This window comes from Erithacus rubecula, assembly GCF_903797595.1.
Source record: "Erithacus rubecula genome assembly, chromosome: 2".
Lineage (NCBI taxonomy): Eukaryota > Metazoa > Chordata > Aves > Passeriformes > Muscicapidae > Erithacus > Erithacus rubecula.
Window position 1 is genome coordinate 28,339,046 of NC_136685.1, and position 22,066 is coordinate 28,361,111.

Below are 22,066 nucleotides of genomic sequence, written 5' to 3' on the forward strand. Positions count from 1 at the left end.
GTGCTGTATGATCACATACAAGAAAAAAAAATACCACTGTGCATATTTCATCTGTACTTCGTGAACTAAGCAAAAAATCTGGTGGCATCCCAATGTCCTTCAACAACTTTGCAAGTTAGGCAAGTTGCACAAAGTTCAACTATTTACAAAGCTCACAGGTGTACAGAGCCATCTATTTCTAGCCAAGCTACAGAACAAATTTCACAGATCCTGAAATTCTTTCATTTGTCAACATCAACCTATTCTTTGCCCATCAGAGCTGAGTTATTTTAGAAGCACTCTTTTAGAACACCTGAGCCAGCAGATGCTCTAGGCTACACAGGAACAACTGGAGAAATACAGCCTTCAAATGATGGAAATCCCAGAAATCCAAGGATTTGGTGACAATACCCAATGTATTTCTCGAAAACTGAATAACAAAACAAGGTGAGCTGGGCACTCCCATAGCTAAAAATACACCCAGTGTCTCAAAGCAGGGTGAGGATGGCTTGGAGCCAATTTCCATGGTGCCACAACTGGGCAGATCTCACGCCCTCAGCTGGTAGGTACACCTGTACAAACTGTGGCTGCCCTCCAAGCACACACTTAAAACCACTAGAAGATCTGTATGCCCTCTTCTCATCCACGGGAGGACAGCATCACAACAGAAGCATAAGGAGGAGCTCTCAGCAGCCTTTACAATAACTCTGCATTAGGTCTGTAACATCCTTTCTGTTTCCCCAGCAATACAAGCAGGCAATGGAATCTAAATCACAGGAAAGGCTGGAAGGCAATGAGACAAACCAGCTTCTGATGGCATGATTTTAGAAAGCATGCTTTATTGCAATTGAGACTCATGAACAACATGGGGTTCTGCCTTTACAGAGGAAGTATCATCTTTTTCACAATGGAGAAAGCAGACAGTCTGTCCAAAACCAGGATTAGAGCCCAGCTCTCTGCAGTATTATTTTAACAGTTTAATAACAGCACCAAGGCAGCAAACAAAAATCCCCTATTAACTTAAGCAGAAACAAAACTGAATCTTCTTGTAAAGTAGAGTCAGCATTGCAAACATAAGGCTTATGCAACACAGCCTCTTTTCTCCTTTTGGAAGAGTTCAATAAGGTATAATTAACTATCATATTACACCATTTAAAATAAGCAAGTCCTCAGCTTTGTAGTTATAGACTGTACTGCTCAGCTGAAGATTGCTTATTCTATAAAGTGTTTGCTAGAGAAGCGTATTTCCATTTAATTCATGCTAACAGCCTTAAAACTAAAGGTCAAAAACAAGGAAACAACAGCTTAATTGTAGTTAAGTAGGTCTTGGATGGAACCCAAGAGTTGACAAGAACCAAAATCTTCACAAAAGTAACAGAAGCTTCAGCTTTTGCATTCTATTTAATTAAATATGATTTTCGAGAATCAGTTTATATAAAAAGAATTTTTAGAAACAGAACCTAATTTTGAATAAAACCTGAATAAAGTGTTTGATCGGAATTTAAGTTAATGTACTTTTAAGCTGTAAAAACATTTGTTTGCATATCAATGAATATTTGTACTGCAGATGTTCCACACCTGTTTCCATTTTGCAGGACAGTTGCTTTTTCATGTTTTTATCTCAATCACAGTACAGAGAAAACTCAGATCTAGAACTCCATTGCTCATTTCAAGACAATTATGACTGAAACCCACATAATGTGTTTTTTTTCTTTATTCAAGCAAACTCTCTTTTCTTGTTCAATTTCAGTATAAGTCTCCTAAATAGAATAGTTCATCATAGACTTTTCAATTCTCCTGTACTGAATTAAAATCAGAGACAGTGAGATTTACTGCATAAAACAGAACTTGACTTTTGTATAAGAATTAAGGGAAATTGCTGCTTTCTTTCACTGCATCACCAAGGAAATGTTTACATTTACAATCAACATTATATTACTTTTCACCTTTTGGATGACAAGTCAATGACCTCTTGTCCCCTTTCACCTCTCATTTTCCTCACCAGCAGCTCTTTGAAAATTTTAATACAATATTTTTCTAATATTTCACTTGTAAACCTTGAGCTGAGGTTGCAATCTCAGTACAAGCAACAGCTCTGCCTGAGTACTCCCACACATTCTTTCTTTCTTCCCACGGTCACTCCCTATATTACCAAACATAATGGGTGTTTGACAATTACCTTGAAGGACTACATAATCAAAAATGCAGCTTAAAAAGCCCAAACAAACTGAGACCAAACAAAGTTTAGAAATTAAGAAACATGGTAACAAGAACTGTCCTTTCCTCAAAACAAACAAACAAAAAAAATAGAAACAATCAGTGTAGGCATGTTGACCATAACAGGCAGGAATAATATTGTTCAGGGTGATGCCAAGAATCACTTGGAACAAGTCATTTTTGCATCTTGGCAGAACCACCCTTCAAGAAAAAAGGCCATGCCTACAACCAGCAATTTCCCAGAGATGACTTGCAGTGGTAGCTATCCAGATTACCTCTCCATGGACCTAATCCAAAGCTCATTACTGGCAACAGGCTTTGGAAACAGCCCTCTTACATTTTTTTCCACAATGGAAAAACTCTGTTTAATTGACAGACTGGAAAGAATCTTCAACTCTTTGAAGTCTGGGATTAAGAAGAGAAAAGGACATGTTTGCCTTTGGCTCGGCAAGTAATACCTCAGGGGGGAAAAAAACTCAGTGATCTAGAAATTATGCAATTTACACAGTGCTCAGTGTGGTGCAGGTACATCAGAAGATACCTATACAATTAAAGGTGTGGAGATAGCAAAATTACCAATTGCTCCCTTTTAGTAACACAATTTATTTAGACTTTACCAATAAATCTTTTAAGGAGAAGCATAAATGGTGTTCAAAAAATGAAACATTTTAATTAAAACAATTTATTCTGAATTTATTTTAGCACCATGCTTGCAATTGCATTCAGACAACATCAACAGAACAATTTAATATCAAAGAAAATATTCAGAATCCTCTCATTTCACTATTTTATTGCTTAAGGACTACATAATCCATTCAAAATAAACAGTATTTTTCTTCTTCAAGAAAGTGGCCATATTTGAAGGAATTAGGACTTTCAGTAGCATTTCAGGCCACAGGACAGTGGTGGAATAAGCAGCTGATCCACATCAAAGATGTTTTGCTTATTTAGTTTTCAGTGGGGTCAAGCCACTGAATTAGCTTGCAGTTTAAACAAATCATGTCAGTATAAAGCCAGGAGAGCATGGGCCAGGAAAAAATGTACAACAAAGTTGGGACAACTGGAGTCTTATATTGATGAAATGGAAGATGGAATGTCACTTTTTAATGTGATAAGTAATATTAAATACAGAGAAGTATTTTTATTTGACACAAAATAATGACTCCAAACCCAAAGCATGTCTAAATAGAAATAATACACAAGCTCACATTTCAGGAATTCAGGAAGTTATCTTCTTCAGGAGGTTGTCTTTCCTGAACAGCATAGTCTACAATCACTATTGTCATGCAGTGGAGGAAGCAACTGTGCTCCATCATCCCCAGAAATCTCTCTTTGCTAAGGGAACCCTGTGTATTAGGAAATGCTACCCTCTATCGTCTGATTAGTCTAAAAGCTAACATCTCCTTAAAACAATCAATCATTTACAGGGGTTAATCCTTCTTCTAACTCATCAACTTAGTCCTTCACTACAGCAACGTGACTCTGGCTTTCCCTCTTACTCCTTCTTCCAATAGGAAAGCAGGCCAGAGCCTGAAAAAGAATTATTACTTCAAATAGCTGACTTTAAAAAAGTTCTGCATAAAAGTTTGAATTCCTTTTTGTCCATTTTGAGTAAGTGCTACTTCAAATCCTTACAGATTTTGACATGGGAGTCTTTCTACTCCCATCCCTTTCCAAACCCTGAAAACTAAACACTTCTAAAAGCCCTTAAAGATTTTATATTTAAATGCCTTTTCTAAAAAGCTGAAGCAGTAGGATCTGAAGACATAAGAGTGTTCTTGCAAAAGAAACTAGACAGTGATCTTTGAATTCAACTATATTATGAAAAATTTCTTAAAGGGCACACAAAAGGTGTGTCCCTTCCCCATAAAGAAGGAAAAAGAGAAAAGAGGAAAACAATATTCTTTCTGCCAGAGTCCCTGCTTAAGAAAAGCTGCAAAACTCACTTTAAGAGTATCTAGGACCATGCCAGCAGGATATTAGATTTAAAGGAAAAAATATTTTTTCAGCTTATTCTACATTTAAACTGAGAAGTTCTACTTGGCTTACAGCACAATGAATGAAAGACAAGGAGGAAGAGAAAGATTGCCAGGACAAAGCACAAAGTATAATACAGACTGGGGAGCAAGTAGAAGGGAACACCAAGTGAAAAACATAAGGTATAAGACCTTTGTATCCTAATTTAATTTAGAGTTGATGTTGACTCCTCTGACTTTCTTTGAAAAGAAACAGAAACTTGATTTCCTCTAGAACACTTCTGCCTCCTAACCTCTGTTTCTAGCTCTTTTGGGTAGAAAATGAGAATTGAGTAGATCTTAGAAAACAAGTACCAACCATTTAAGGGTGATTTTGATTAAATACAATACTGATGTGTCAACTTGAGGATGTCCACACTACCTATAAACAAACAGTGTGACAGGTCTTTTTTAATAACTGCTTAAGGATGGAAGTATTGCAGTGTATTATTGCTATTATTTAAATTTCCCTCAAGCCAGCAGTACAACTGAAGCATATCATTAAGGCCCTTCTGACCTTGGTCTGAACACAAGACACCAATGGTATGATGTATTGACAATTTGTTTACTGACACCATAATGTAAAGCATGAAATACAGGCTTTCAGATATACAATCAATAATATTCCATCCTTGCCCTCCAGATGATTTCCAAGGCAGGGAGAGTAAACAGCCTTCTCCCAGCTTTCTTAGTTTCCACAGCTGAGAGTGTAGGATGTTTACAATACCTGTCACTCAGAGCTCCCAAGAACAGACCAAATGTCAGGAGATCTAGTACTGACTTCATCACTGACTGCTGGAAACATGCAGATGTCAAGTAACGGGAGGAAAAAATCCATACCCATGACCATATGAATCCCAATCAGTGTTAATTTCTTTGTGAACAAGTTGGAGGGTCTAAGAAAGAAGTCCAAAGTAAGGCTGAGCTTCAGCATCTTCAGAGGACAGCCAGTGTTACTGCCACCATGGTACTGCAAGGCTTGCTGCCAGCTCACTCCAAAGTACTCCTGCATGTCCTGAAGTTGTGCCTGCAGAGAACAGAGAACAGAGAATTCACCATTTTAATGAATGCACACAGCAGAAAAATGGTCTTTGCATTCTACAAGCAAGAGCTGTCATGTAATTTCCAAAGGATTGGAAGCTTTTAACATGATTTAAAGGTGATATTTAGAGTTCTGCCTCACAAAATGCCTACACCATCTAGCTTATTTTTAATTAACAGAGGAATGATGGTTTGGGGACACTTTTGAATACTGTGAGGAAAAGAACACTTTTAAAGATATAGCTTGATAAATTGAAGAGTCTGGTTAAGTAACTTGTGGCTGTTAACAGCAGTCTAGGTACATTTGAGATTGTACTTTCCCCTCAAACATTTTAAGTATTCAGTTTCCTTGAAGGCATCACCTCTAAAAGGGAAAAAAAAAAATATTTTTTTTTTTTTTAAAGAGAATCTAATCAGAAAAAAAAATCTCATGTAGAACAAAAGTCAAAATCCTCAGAAGAGAAAATAACCCACAACCATGTTCAAGTGACCAAGGACATGAATTGTTTTACAGAATCACTGCAATGTACTTTAAAAAAAATTAATCTGCTATCAAAAAGGTAGAGGAGCTTTTGCTGAGAGCATAACCCATAGAAGGGTTGCCACAACACTAGTACAGTACTCATCATCATATGAACACCATTTATAGCACAGTATATTGGCCAGCTTTCTGAGGAAACAGCTGCTCTGTGGGCATGAAGTATGTTGCATTTGGACCAAAGTAACTATATAGTTTTCTCCTCTACCATTACCTACATATCAGTCCAGTACTTCTGAAATTCAGGATAGATATCTAAAAGCCAGTGCCTGGAGAGAATCCCTTTGGTCAGGAAACAAGAGCAGCAGCAGGAGGGGAAAGAAGGGGACTATGTAATTGTCCATTGCTTGACGATTCATAAGGAAGCCTAGAGATCTGCAGGAGGCTAAAAAGCTGAAATAGATCTGAAGGCACCTTTACCATTTACCTTCTAGTCTGCTATAAAAGAATATGGACTACGAGGGCAAAGGTGGCACAAATTGTAAGAATTAGAATTTTTCTTTCTTCAGCTGTCTGTCCCCAGTAAATAATTTCTCTGGTCAGCAGTTAAGTAACCTATGCTAGCTCTCCACTAAGAAGATGCATTTCTCCTAAAACACTCTGCCAACTTTACATGTCAGTGGTGTCTGTTGGTTGGATCTCTTTCTAGGGCATATAATAGAAGAGGAAAATCCCTGACTTCAATTAAGCAGCACACCAATCAGATTGCCAGGCAGCCCTGCAAGAAACAGCCTGGCATTGGCTTAACAATGAATCCAGCAGCAGAAACAAAAGCATAAATAAATAAAAAGAAAAAAAAAAAAAAAAAAAAAAAAAAAAAGTAATGGAGCTGCTCTCTCAGACCAAGGAAAAGGAGTAAATCTTAGAATAATCCAGGTGTAACCATCTCAGTAGCTAATCGAGACCCAGGTCCTCCTGAAGGCAGAGCCAGTTTTGAAATCCCACATGAACTGCTGCAAGAGACCTTACATTTCTCATTCAAGGTTTTGCAGATTAAGTATGATTTGCAGAAGGCACTTCAGCCCTTTACAAGAGAAAGTTGAAAAATAATATTGTGGTAGTCTCTGACAGAATTTATCGCAGTACACTCAATCTTTAGCTGACAGGTGTCTGATATTTCCATTGCTAATAGATCCTACTTTCATCCTGTAAGAGCTATGATGATTCTTTTCCATATTTAAAACATCAATCATGATATAATCTTGATGTGCATCTTTTATTACCATTGGTTAGAATTGCTATTTACAATTACTTTTTCAGTACAATTCAAACTTCAGGGCTTAAAGACAGCTGACTTAGAAAATATTAACCTACTTTACAGTCTAACATTAGAACAGTTCTTCCAAGTTTAATACATGGAACAAAAAAATGACCCTTCTCCCAATAACCTAGTATGTCCCCAATACAAAAAACCCCACAGAACTATGTAAACTCAGAAAGCATTGATATTGTATTTGCTAAAAAGTAAGCAGAAGAAAAAAACCCCCAAACTGTCTATAGCAGGAAAAAAAATTCTGCTTTCAAAATAAGCCTATAAAGGAGCTGTGGGCCTCATATCTAAGAAAATTGTGAAAGCCAGTGCTGTAACAGGGAACATATTGTCAGCACACAGAGAAGAAAACTTGTCAAGGCAAACGATGCAGTGACAAGGAAATACTCAAAACACATGAAGCAAAAAGAATCTGTAGTTTCTGAACAAGAACAATCAGAATAAAAACTAAGTAAGATATTATGGTCTCACAAAATCCCAAAGACTTTTGAGACTTCTTATATAATCTTCAGCTTTAGCATTTAAATGAATGACCCAAGTGACTTATGACTTTAAAAGTCAGTTTTACATACATATTTCAGATGTGCTTCTGAAAGGTCTACCAGATAACTTCAAATAATTTAAGAAAATCTTCTGGCAAGAACTTCATTCATACTTGACACAGCAATTCTTATTCTAAAGGAACTACAGTCAAAAGGAATGACAGAAGAACATGACAGCAATTAAATTATGACTTTAAGCACAGGTCTACTGTATTTGTACTGCTTCTCTACTTTGACTTCTGAATTGTTTCAGGTGGCTATTCCTTTTTCTGCTAATAATTATATAGTCAAAGATGTGTCTAAGGTGACGCACCTGGGGAGGATAAGAAGCTACATATATGATACCCACTTGCCAAGAGAGATGCCTTCCACTTGCCAGGCACAGTTCCTCATCTATGCCCAGGTACCCAGATACAGCAACCTGCCTGCTCAGCTTCCATTGCAAAGCACGTCCTTCTGTAGGTGTCTAAGAAATACAGCTGGCTATTTGCCAGCAAGCCTTGCACAAAGCCAGGCTAAAATCCTTCCCCTGAAGGATCTAGGGGAAGGCCCTACCTGCACTGATAGCCACACAAGTGAGCATGGTCTCAGCAAAGATAGCACAAAAGGATTATTACTGCAAAAAAAGATTTAACCCTCAGATCTCCAAGAGGCAAGGTTAGTGACATAGTTATTTACCTGATCCTAAAACCTGCTCGCCCTCCCTTAGCTTCAGTATCCTCCACTTGAGGGATATGACTGTAAAATGTAGTACAGAGAGTTAAGTAAGAAGGAGCTGCTAAAAGAATGCAGTGCAACAACAAACTAACAACACAAAATTAAAGCTGCCCTGCCATCACCTGGAAAGAAGAGACTCTGAGTTGCCTAGTAAATGCCACACTATAAAGAAACTGCAGTCACTAATTTGCTTTCATTTTACAACAAAGCACAAAAGGGAAGGATTGAAAAGAAAACTTATTCTGTAGCAAGTTAGATATTTAATTTGTGGCAATGACAACAAGCTGGGTGTCAACATGCACAAATTACTCACTGCTCACTTTAGAGAACACTTGTTATAGCCAGAACCACTCAATTATATCACCCAACAGCAGAAGACTATAAAATAAAGAGAAATTACCCTGTCTGCAAACAGGGAGAACATTATATATAGTGTAAGGTCTAACTTACCTCAAAGGCTTGTAAGATGAGCTCACTTTATGCTACCTTCTGTGTAATCATGGCCATCTAAAAAAGTTAATCTTTCTGCTCTGCATCAAGCACACCATTAAAATGGGGGCAAATATCACTGAACACTATAAATATTATGCCACTAGCAAAACTAATGAAGCACTATTTACATAGTAAGGCCTCTTATATTGCCTTTTACAAAACAAAACTGTCCCAAAACCTTCCTCAAAATACATAATGCACACAGTGAAGGCTAACTTGCCTACACAGAAGCTTACTTGACCCACCTCCAGTCACCCACTTAAGAGGAAAAATACTTGTGTTGAATCCCCTTTCTGAATACAGACAGCTTAAAAAGGAGCAGGCCCAGGGAAGCAAGCTATTTAAAACTCTTCCTTCTTTGCCTGGTGGAATTCTGGAGACTGTGTAGTCTTTACATCTGGAGATATTCCAAATTTACCTCCTTCACTGATCAGCCATCCCTCAAGAAGCATAGTATAGAGTGTAAAAGCCATGTCAGTTTGAACTAAGAATTGACATTCACACTTGGGAAGGAGAAGACACAGTGTCAGGCATCCTTAGAACTTAGCTAGGGTCTGGTGGATCCCCCTTCCTATGTCTCCATCTCTGTGTAGTAACCACAAAAATGACAACCTCCCACTACTGCTGTTCTCCTACAAGAAGGAAAATTTCTCTCCAAATTGCCAAGCTTTCTTTCTCACCTGCCTGTTTCTGCATGGCCACACAGCTTCAGTGAACACCTTGTTATCCTGGTAACAATGACTTGCTATAAACTTCCTCAAAAAAAGCCTGGCATGCTTCTAAGATTACTTCAAGCCCATGACAATGAATTCTGTTTTTTCCCATCTTAAACATTCTGTGTTCCACTTTAGAGACATATATTTATATATATGGGTATGTGAAGAGGAACCCTGGAGTCTCTGTCTGATGGGGAAGACCTAGAAATGGAGGTGAATCTCAGGGCTCTCCTTCAGCTCTCTTTCAGCTTCAAAGAAATAAAACTACCCATTCATTTTCTTCATGTATCCCATTCATTTTCTTCACGAGCCTTGCAACTATATGAAGGGAAAGGAAAAAAAGAAGAGGTTTCCTTTCCCATATAACTGCTAGAAGACACACAAAAAAATCTAAAAACAAAGTCAATATATTTTTAAACTAGGTAAAAGAAATATTTGTATCAACAATTTTAAACTTTTTGCTTCTGAGAGACAGAGCAAAACAGTGGGAAAAGAACAGCCACCACACACAAGTCACAAAATCAGGTGGAACAGCCCAAAATACCTAAGAAGGCATATTCTAGACAGGGAATTATTTGAATGAAAAATATTTCAAATACTATATAAATATATAAACTGCCACCAGATGTCAGTACAGCCTAGAAAATTGCTAGTACAACCCCCTAGTCCAAGCTAATAAGGATATTTATTTAACATTCCTTCCAACTGTCCAGGTACATAAATCCAGCCCTTCCACAAATCCTGAATGGAAAAAAAAAATCACATACAATAGATCTTGTTTGCACATTATCAACATGAACAAAACCCAACAAAGCTGCAAGAGGAGGCCTGAACTTCTACTGCCTCAAGACAACAAGAACCAGCTTGATACTAAATAATCTATTATTAAGGTTCAATGCCCTCCTCTCTCATACTCATCAGATTCTCTGGCAACGAGTCTTGGCCCCACACATTCACATTCCCTCTGTTCCTAAATAGCTTTAGTCTCCTTAGATTATGCTGCAAAGTGACAGGGAATATTTAGCAATGAGGTTGCTAAGCTAAATAAAGCTTTTCTGCAAAACAAGCATTATCATGTCTGTCCTCGTGCTACAGCACAGGCTCTCCCCACCTCGGATTTTTTATAAGGATTTTTTGCAAAGGAAAGTGTTTCCAGAGCAGCCCCAGCTTAGGTGATTTTGCTTTGAAACTTCTAACAGCAGACCTTATCGAACTTCTTCATGCAAATAAATATATAAATCTAGGATTTCCTGATGGTAGAAATTAATTTCACCAAGACTTGCATATAAACAGTTTTTCTGCTCCATGTCCAAATTTGTTTACAAAACTTGGTTACTAAAGCTATTAACTAGAGAGGTTTCACAGGCTACTTAGTGCACAGGTTAAAAAACAATCAAAAAAAGGAAAGAAACCACTCTCCCATGCAAAATATAATCTTTATTATTTAGTCTCAGCAAGAATTTCCAGCTTTTGAATTTATAGATTGAACTTCTTGTCCTTCAAGTCTTACTTTGAAGCAAAAAAAAAAAAATTGAAGCAGAAACTGTAGAAACCAAAAATATAATTGTTAAGTGATTAAGAAACCTAACTTAAAATTTTTGCTTGGCAAAACTATTGAATGTTAGTGACATCATGATTTCTATTTTGGGAGAAATATTCAGCTAAGCAAAGCAGCATACATTAACCTGTGGAAACTTACATCAGGAAAACTTGATTACATAAGAGTAATGTAACAAATGTTTATAATTTTAATACTGACTTATTGCACGGTCTTACAAAATCTCTTATTTTCTTACCAAATGCAATCAACTCAGTGCATGTATCTTCTTAAGTCCAATGCAAATTACTTTAGAAGTTATATAATTAAAAGAAACTTGGTGAGTAAAAAACCATGAACAAAAAAATCAACTTTTTAAGCCAATGGTTTGGAAAAAATCTTACTGAAATATCTGTCTTGCCTTATAGGGCCATTCCAGCACAGCTCTGAGGTTTTAGCTTCAGTTTTAACCCTAGCACACTTTTCCATTTCCTTTGTACAGTTTCATATCTCAGGTTGAATAAAACAGAGAGCAATATAAATGCAAATCCACAGAGATTTTTTTTTCTGAGCATTTATGTTTTCTTAACGTAGATAGCTCGATAACTTGGGATATTAATATGAAAAAGAGAAAAAAAAATGCAGAGAGACAGCCTCCTGAAAGTCATATAATTTTGAAGGGGAGATGGAGTATGAACTGCCTGTAACTCTGTAAGTTGAGCAGAAGTAAATGCAAAAAAAAAGAATGTTAAGTAAATCACTTCACAGGAAACCCTCAAACCACTTAAAGTAGAGAACCTCTTAATTTCATACCTAAACTAATCCTTGGAACCTCCCTTCAATTCAGGTGAGCTTTGTAGTCTCAGAAGTTTCTCCTGGAGGAGCCTAATCACTGACTCAAGAGGAAAGGCAAGGTTTGTTGCAAACCTGAGTAAGTGCTTAATTAAACAGAAAAACTATAAGCATGTTTCACCTTGCTTTTGAATTTCATTAGGAAACCGTTCACAATTCCTATTTTGTTCCATACAACTACACATCTTTGTCAGGTTAAAACAAGAGGTAATTTATGTGCACTCTCTAAATTGGAATTTTTAATTCCTGAGTCTTGGCTCTAATTGTAACAAGGACCCTTGAGGCTCATAGCTTCTCTGTTAATTTCCCTCCCTTAAATTCCCTACACGTAAACACTTGTTTCTACAATGGCTCTTCTGCAAGTCATTTTCCCCCTACTTTTTGCACATTCAAAACATGCAAAAACCAAACCCAAGTGTCTCCTTTTTTCACGTGCCACTTGCTCAGATCAAGTTCACTATGTCCAGATGATAAGTACTATTCCAGTTACTGTCTATTCAGCAAATCTCAAGAATGTTACCAGCACTCAGAGTACATGACTCAATAGCCAGCTTGCACACTATGCCAGAATAATAGAACAGTTGGCTCCTTTCACCCAAGAAATGTAACTCATTCAAATCAAAGTTTTAAGAACACAAACAATTTCAGATTCTGTAGAAGCAAAACTGCAAAGATGCACTTCAAAGTTTCTGAAAGATAAGCAGCAAAACTTGGGAGGAGAGAAGCTTACAGTCAGTTACTATTTAGCACAACTTAATTTTCTAAAATCTGTTAAAGTTCACCCTTGAGCGTCAAAGGGGTTTTTGGATTTTTCTCTACCTAAATTATGTGCAGCAATCTTACAGTGTTTCCTCTATACCCACCAAGCAGTTAGCTCTGCTGCTGAATGCACTATGGCAAATGGCACTTAAGCTGTGAGACTTTGAAAGAGGCAGGCATTTCAATAATTACATGGTAGTATTGGCATGCTCATGAAGATGGAGAACGGTGGACACATTTTTGCCTCAATAAAAAAAGTTCTAGCAAAAAATGCTTTTAAATAAGGGAAATTGCCAGCCTGAAATGCTGTCATTTCCACATGGACAAGCAGGAATAATATTTGGCACTATGCTTTAAATACTTGTACATTTAATTTTTCTTGCCAATGCTGGCTTAAAAGTTCTATTATAGTCACAAGTAAGAATTAAGCAATGCAGGAAGCATCTCCTATTCCTAGTGCCTTATGGTTACCATAACAATGTTAAAATAGTTATGCTCATTTGTTTTCAAATAAATCCCCTTTTCAGGGACTTACAAATAAATTTAATGGCAAAGAATGCCTTATTAGGGAATTTTCATCCTTTAATTATTTTGCCTCTTAGATGACTCAATTCTTCTTTAAATATCCAGATTTTCATTTCTTCTCTAAGCATAGTAGTTGCCTTAAGCTTCACTCTCCTATTTCCATCTCAGATCTTCTTCAGGTTAACTTGGCAAACAGTGCTCTTGCCAAAGTCCAAAGATATTTGCTCAATTCCACCCCTGTGTATTGTGAGTTGCCAATCTTTTCTGTGACAATCCAGAACCAGGTCTTTTATTCTGCTTACCCCCTCCTTCCCTCCGTATCAGAAGATATTCCATTTGTTTTTAGAGTGGAGATCCTTAAAAGCTCTCCTGCACATTCAATCTGGGTGGTTTACTTTGCAATTTAAAAAACCCCATCCACTTTGTGAACATGGTCCAGAAAACTGCCTCTACTCTATGTCCAATGTCACACATGAAATCTTTCTTCATCTCTCCAACACCTCTAGAAAAAATATGCCTGCTAACTCTAACACATAATTAATACTTGCAACTCCACAGACCTAGCCAAACATCCAGGTTTGCAGATTGTTTATGCATAAAATCTAAATTGAAGTTCTTTTAACTGATCCTCACATTTTGATCCCATCCAGCAACTCCTCATTTTCCAGGTTCACTTTTACACTACTTACTTCTCCAGAGAAGGAAAGGTAAAAATCTTGCTGTGACCAGAATAGATTCAGGAAACTCCTGCCAGAAAGAATACTCCAAGAAATCTTTATATCCTCTTAGGGCCACCTGTCCCTCCTCAGTTGAATCAAGCAGCAGCTATTGTCACAGTCTGGGCCTATCAAGATCTGCAACCTTGCTTGCCCTTAGTAAGCCTTCTTCTCTAGCTCCAGTATCACACGAGGACAGACTTGGCACCCCACACTGCAGTTTATATTACAGCTCGTTCAGGCTTTCTTCTTCACTGTGTCTTAACAGAAATGCAATTTCCACCCTCACAGCCTCCCTCAGAGTCCTCCTCTTCACACTGTCCACACACACCAGTCACACCAGTGCTGCCTTGCCCCGTGCTCCACCCATTCACGGGTATGCTCATGCACCCACTGCAATCCAGAACTGTGCCAGGGCCTTCACAGAAGTCACGGTGCTCAGCACCACCACATGCTGCAATCACGCTGAACATCTGACTGACAATTTATGAAGTCATTTAACCTATTTTTGGCTAAGGCTGACTAATTAGCAACGTCAAAGAAAAATCTGAGAAAAAAGGAACAGGCATTATTGAAGCAGCAATGCTGGAACTGAAAAAAAAATCTCTTTTTTTAGCAATAAAATCACCACTTCACCATGAACACAGTAAAAAAAAAAACAAACAACCTCACCTGAAATACTTTCTTTTCTCCTAAACAGGCAGTAAACTTAAAACTTCTTTTGTAGTATTTCAGTAAGGCTCATCACTATGGTATGTGAGCAACCCAAAGAAGATCAAGTTCTCATCTGTATTAAACAACAGTTGCTGCAGGTTGAAAACAAGCAGGGCTTCAGCTGTACAGAAACTCAGCTGAGGTTTCTGTTTGGCAAAGATGATGTATTTGAAACAAGGCATGGACCCAGATTCCATTTGATATGGTTCTTCCTGATGCATAGATTTCAGGTAAATTCAATAGCTCCTCTCCTTCCCCTTCATGGAACAAAAAACTTTTCCCTCTGTGTGCTAACAGGATTAAGTGTCGCATTTAAATTTCATCAAACTCCACTTTGTTCTCTAAGCCCTTCTCTGAAGTAGCAGACTGCTGCTGAAGCAGGCACAGCTTCCCCTGCTCGCTAACATCACGGACACGCTGTGGCAGGGATCCAAGCTCTGTTTTCCTGCAGAGGATATAGCTTCTGTGGAAGTGAACAATCTCCAGCGAAAGCTTAACACATCGTCCCATTTCCTCTGTTGGAAGGGAGTCTCCCAGCTCATGCTCTGAACAAACAGAGTCCTGGAGCCAGCCCATGGACAGTGTTTACAGAAACGGCAACGTCACCGATAGCACAGATTCGGATACTTTGGAACAAAAATAGTTTGAAAGGAAAGAGAAGCAGCAGTATTTTTTTTCCATGAAAAAGTAGTAAATCAAGTGTTAGTCAAATGCTGATACATGTTTTAGCTATTTCATATGGAGATTTATTGAAAAAACATTTCTATTTTACTGTGGTTAAAGTAAATCTTATGGTGAACAAAAGAACTGGGAGGTACCAATTTAGCAGCAGTTCTGTATTTCCATCCCCACCTGTCCTCTCACTGCCAAACTTCCACATGCACGTGAGGGGACTAAGTCATGCCAGTACACAATAAAGGAACACTTTTGTTTCTTGTCAGATTTGTTTCAAATTTTTTTAAATGCACTGAAAAACTTTAGACTACTCAAACTTTGTCAAAATATGAAGGCAGAGTACCTAAAATATACTATTTACAAGGGTTCTGGACTATCTGTAATTCTTCATACATGGATTTTGACAGCCTTATTTAATTACTAATTATTTAATTAGTACAAACATTTCACCCCTTAGCATGCTGCTAAGTATTTGTCTATTTTTATTTTATTTATTTTAAGGAAGTGGAACAATACAGTGATCATCAAAAATAGTACATCAAAATAGTACATGCTGTACCCTGTACTTAAACAAATAAATACAGAAAACTATAATCCAAGCAAGGGTAGGATATATAAATATAAACTCTAATTTTCACAGAGCTCATGAGAATTATAACCTTTGGAAAACCCAGTCCATCTGGGTTGAAATCTGGTAATTGAAGTGGTTTCATTCTCACAGTTACTAACACAGGAATGGAGCAAAAAGCTGCTCTCAGCACACATTTTGCCAGCGTATCAAACATAACATCATATGGTCAATGTATAACACAAGGCAAACAGGCACAAGAGAAAAAGGCACCACAATTTTTCTTGTTTTACCTCACTTCCAGTCCTATAACCTGCCTGGTGACTATGAGAGACACAGCTGATACAAAGCAAGAGGCAAAGAAGCATCAGTTAGAGAAAATGTGAAAATACAGGCTCCATCCAAGACACAGGAAGGAAGAACTCAAGGGTCAGCTGCAGAAGATAAGGGCAGAGACAGGTTCCAGCACATGAATTTTTTAAGCAAATGGCTTGGCAGCAGAAATAATATCTTAAGAAGTTTCTGTGCCCAGTGCCTCCCACATTGAAGTTCCAAAATCTGATCATGTTCCCCTCTTCAGGGTTGTGAATCGTGCTAACATGGAATGGTGCTACTCACATCCAGAGCTTCTCTCTGCACAAAACTACTGAGCAGGCTGCTTCTCAGAAAACCTAATTTGCAAAGAGAGTCTTCTAGACCCAGCCAAACAGTGGACAGAGGCTTCATTTTCTTTTGCAAATCTTAAACCATCAGAAAATCTAAATTGTTGCATAGGAAAATAATAAGGTAAAATACAATTTAAATAAATAAAGCAACTGCATACAGTTCTGTCTGTGCCCTTTCTGGACAAAGACGAGGGCAGGCAGCTAGTTATTTCAGACAGACCCCATATCAACTTCCTGACCAAGCTAAGTGAAAGCCTGCCAAGAATTAAAGGGAGAAGAAAGGGATGTAAGCAGCTCGGGTACTTCCTTTCTAGAGATATTTTTTACCAGCACTGCAATTCTCCAGGTCTTTCTGAGGGAACTGATGTGTTAGGTAGAGTTCAGCAACATTCTGATTTTACCTTCTGTGCTGAACACAAACCCAGAGAGGGTTGAAGGCAAGTGGCACACAGGCTGCTTGTTAGGAAATAGTGAGAGCACCTCGTGATGGTGATTAAACATCCATGACACTACCTTCCCTCCTAGCCTGACTTATGCTTCTAGCTAGACACACTCTACCTTCTCTTCGAGGCTGCAGCAACTGACCTTTGCCTGCTCACAGCCCCGACAGGCTGCACAAACTGCACTGAGGCTACCACAGCACGGTAGCAGAAATGATTCTGTCATCACCATTAGACACTTCAGAAAAGGCCAAAACCTAAATTTTAGAAGCACAGTAATATGTACACCCTCTTCATAACAAAAAGTCTGTCCTTATTGCTGCTCATGCCAGTGCAAGGAAACTTTGTTCCCTAGAGCTCAGCAAAATAACACCTCCCGCCAACACAAGAGCAGTGCCAAGACACGCTAAAATGGGAACCAAAGAGGAAATTGAAAGTTAAGTTGGGTTCAGATTTTAGTTTTTAAAAAGAGTCCTTCACTCTGAAGTGATAAATGTGGAAGTGAGGATTAAAAAATGTTCAATTCTACATCATGTGTCTTCGAATTCTTTGGAGAGGTAGAAAGTTGGCACAAATCTTCTGCATTAGAATTTATTGCAACAGTAATTTCTGTGAGAAGATCTGAAAGCACATGCCTCACTTTCTAAAATGCAAATATTTCGCTCCTTGTTTAAAGTGTCTAGAGGCTTAAAATAAGAGTAGATATAAATCACAGTTAAAACCTGTAATATATACTAGCCTCTAAGCACAATTGCATTAATTAGTTACATTTTTGTACAAGATACATTAGTTACATTTTTGGTCAGCTCAAATAAATGTTTGTCCTACCAGCTGATATTTCCCTCCTAAGAGGAAAAAACTGGTTCCACAAATCCATTCCAGCAAATTAAAGAGCATTAGCAACATAAGCCAAAATGCAATCAAATAAAAGTGATGCTTTATTGCTTATAATGAAAACTAGAGGATATATATCTTTTCAGATTTCTTTTCAGTAAAAAACTGATATTCTGCAAGATATTCCGTAATAAGAGTTGAAGAAATTCAGTGCAAACTATTTCTCAATATATGATGGATGTCTCAACTCTGATTCTAGTTCATGATGCAATTTTAGCACATCCTGTTTCTACCCATGTACTCACACAATATAACAGATTTGCTGCAACCACAGAAGCATCTTTGAAAAGTTAAAAATTACTTACTTCTAAGCAAAAGTGCTTTAACTGTACACATTCTAGGAACTGCTGAATCTCTAGGAACAAAGATATCTCACCAGTATCCAAAACAGAGAGCATTCTACAGATGCAATTAGGAGCACTTTCTTGTTGTATTTCTTTCATGGAGGAGAATGCATATGACACTACCTTTAAGTCAATACACCCAGCAAGTGCAGTCTGCCATCAGTTCAGAAAACTCTGCAAGAGAAGTACTGACAATGATATGACCAAGTCTAATCACCCATGTCCCACGATGTTAGAGAGTAAGTGCCAGAAGTCTGAAGGACTCAAAGCACCATTACCCTTTCTAGACATACTTTAAATCTGTTTTAGCTATGAGTAAATGAGTACTCTTACATAGTCAAGAGGAACTGTAGACAATAAGCACTTGTGAACACAAGGCAAACTGTGGGCATCTCAAGGAGAGTACACAGTCAGGGATATCTAAGCTTCAGCCCTGATGTGCAAGCGCCTGCACAAACATCAAACGTTCAGTTGGTGGTGGAGAAAATTGACATATATAACCACAGAAAAGTGGTAGACAGGCTTAGACCTGGGTTCAGCCAACACTAGTGCAACGAAGATGATTTTCATACCTTTATTTCATGCTTGCAGCTTTTTGCTTGTGTCTTAAGAGATGCACTGACACTTTCTTCCCCTCAATGTATGTCCACTTGGCAGTATAAGGGTTAAACCAGTATTACACCAATGATACCAACAGAAGGTTTGAAACATTCCAAAATAACACTGTTCTTATAAGCAGTAACTACAAAATGCCTGAGGTAAAAATGAGTCAAGTTCCAAATTTTAATTATTCTAACCCAGTACTGAAACACTCACGTTCTCCTTTTCCTAAAACTACCACTTTGATTCCATTTTACTAATGTGAAAAACCTGCAGACCTTCATCATGAGAAGGAGAATTCTCAGATTAGGAAACTTGCAAGCTCTTTTCAGTATGAGTTTGCATCTCTTTTACAATTGGATTTTCAGCTCAGCACACTGACATGGAAGGAAATGTAACAGAAAAAAAAAAGATATTTTAACAAAGCTGCTATCTGTAGTCAGTTCCTCCCAGGAATGAAACACCCAACTTTCCAGGACAGCACCAGATATATTTGTATAAAATATCTTTGTGATAGAAATGAACAAAAGAACAACAAGGCTCCTTTACAGATTTCCTCATACAAGACATGAAATCCTTCTATGTAGATAGTTGCTATGGTGCAGACTTAAGGGGAAAAAAGAGGGAGATCAAACTTCTTGTTTACAGGTTTCCAATATGCTCCACTTGATCCATCTTGAAATTGAAACCCTTTAGCTTCCTGTCTTAAGGCTGTCAGATGGTAGAGAACAAACACAGTGTTAGCAACTTTACAAAGCCCCCACATGTTCTGCACAGAGCTACAGAAAAACATCCACATGGATTAGGCAACAGACAGGAGGGACAACATAGTTTCAAAGAGAATAAAAGCCATACTAAATCCTGAAGGACTTATTCATGGGAAAAGAGACTTACTCAGGGAATGAAATGCCAGATTATCTCTGAACATTGTCAGCGCTTCACCACAATTATAACAGTGTATGGATCTATTAAAAAATACACCATTTTGACATTCTCAGGCAAAATCCTGATTCTTCTGAGAACTTCTTACACAGGTTTTATCCCAACAGGTATGCCTGTCTATTTACAGATTAAAGAAGAGTAAGACAAAGACACTTAGGGTAGGATTAACCTTGTATTAAGACACCTAACCCATGCAGTCCTCTATAGTAAAAAAGCCTACAGAGAGATCCAGCTTACTCTACAGCAGACATTTGGGGTCTAATTCAGGTACATGCAGTTTGAATGTCCTGGCAGCTTCACCTCGGTGCCAGTTGCCTCTCCTGTAAACCCTGTATCCACCAGCATTATGCATTTTTTACCAATGCTTTATAGCTCCAAGCTGGCACCTAGTTCAGGCAGGTGACACCAGAGAGTTACTGTCCAGCCCCACTGACTCTACCAAGGGTATTTTTTCCAGCAACAAAGACAGATAGCACAGAAACTTGGTGCAAAAGTATAAAACTTAAATGTTCTTCACCAACCATGAACAGAATGCAGCTTTTATTCTTCTGAAAATTGATAAGAATATAGTTGAATACTCAGGCTGCTTTTTATTGTGGTTTGGGGGTTATGCAAGAGATCTGGCCTTTGCAGTTACTTCTTTAGGGTCCCATGTGTTAAATAAGCTGCCAAATGTACTTTCTTCCCTAGATCCCTTAGTCACTTGCTAGAAGATCAGACCAGGATCTTTTTGCCAAAACCTTCTATTTAACCTAGTTGCATGAACTGCCTTAACCAACTTATTTTCATTATGGTGTAAAAGACCCACTTATACAGGACAGGTTAGTTCTCCCATTCATTCAGTGACCAGTCTGGTTCTGTCATATCTTGTGCTTCCCCTAAACATCCAGGGTGAGATAGGAGTAACCACCTGATCCAGGATAATTCCAAGTTTTAGAAACTAAATAATGCAGTCTTTCTAAAAAAAAAGTACAAAATTCCCTGCATGGATAGAGATGCCTTTAAAGACCTCCAGAGGGAGATCATGTCTAACTTTTAGCTTTTAAATTGCTTTGAACATCCATCTTAGGCTTCATCGGTGACACCACCAGCATCTTGCTAAAGACAGAATATTCAGCTCAGTCAGGTCAGGAATTCAAACCTCAAAAAAAAAAAAAAAAAGGAAACAAAACAAGGCTTTTGACAACTTTCAAATTCTATGGCAGTTTTCTTGTTCTCTTTAGACTCTCATTCATTTATCCCCTGCCCCCAGAGCTTCTGTTTGCCTTAATCTGTTTCTCTTTCTTTACCTGCTTACACAGGTTGCACAAAGAGTGAAAATATTATTTCCATATAGACACATATGCCTGGAAAATTTAAACTAATGTCCCAAACCATACTCCCCACTGTTGAAAACAGCCTTAACTGAAACAGCAGCATCTAATCTGTGTTTGTGCTACCACAAGCACCACTAGAAATTTGAAGAAGAAAAAAATAATACCTGGAGGGTACTGATCTAGACTTATTTCCATTATTTTTTGATTCTTCCATCTTCTGGGATTTGTTTCCATGGGATATTAATCTGCTGGCTGTCAACCCAGAAGCCCTTCTGACTGCATTCTGCTGACAGAAATCAGACCTTCACTAAGGCCAGACTGGGACAAAACAACCACTAGGTTTTAAACACTTAAGAAAGCATTGCCCCTTCATATTTACAGGCATACTTTTCCATTTATTTAACAAGCATCAGAATGACTCTGCTAATGTAGCTATAACCCATTTCTCACACCTTAGAGATAAAGGATACTGTGCAAGAAAGGAATACAGTGCTTCTACAGCTATACTCCTTATACACAACCCACCCAATAGTAAGAATATTTAAAAGAGTCACATAGTTCCCATGGAGAGAGAGCTGAGATCTTGTCAGATTTTATTCCAAATCTACTGAAAACATAACAGCTTTCGCCAAGTCGATTCTGGCAAGTGTTTCCAGCATTATCCTGTCTTGCCAAACTGCATTTAGATTTTGCTGGACTTATTTACTTGTTCAGTACGCTCAGAGAAGTGGAACTATTTGTTGCTGTAGAGATTTTGGCTTACTTTGAAGATCTGGAACAACATTTAAAAGATGAATCAGAGACCGACTAACTTAGGAATTTGATCTGTTAACCTCAGCTCACAGCAACAGAGCATGCTCAGTGTTAGAAGTAATCCATGGTGCAGCTACTTCAGGTCTGAGACCAGCCAACTCTCTGAACTCTCAAAGGACACTTTTAACATGCTGTTTTTATATAGCCAAGTTTTATCCCTTTCAAAAATACCACTCAAC

The 22,066-nt window shown here is 38.0% G+C and overlaps 1 protein-coding gene across 2 annotated transcripts in view; it reads right to left on the reverse strand.

Moving 5' to 3' along the window:
• Nucleotides 1–22,066, reverse strand: part of OGFRL1 (opioid growth factor receptor like 1) — an 85,311-nt gene that overhangs the window by 43,378 nt on the left and 19,867 nt on the right. Inside the window, exon 3 of one of the 2 annotated variants that reach the window (XM_079299149.1) lies at nt 5,206–5,238. The exons of the other annotated variant lie outside the window; for it this stretch is intronic. Within the exon in view, the coding sequence (XP_079155275.1) occupies nt 5,206–5,238 (33 nt within the window). The remainder of the gene's footprint in view (nt 1–5,205; nt 5,239–22,066) is intronic. 2 annotated transcript variants of the gene reach the window in all.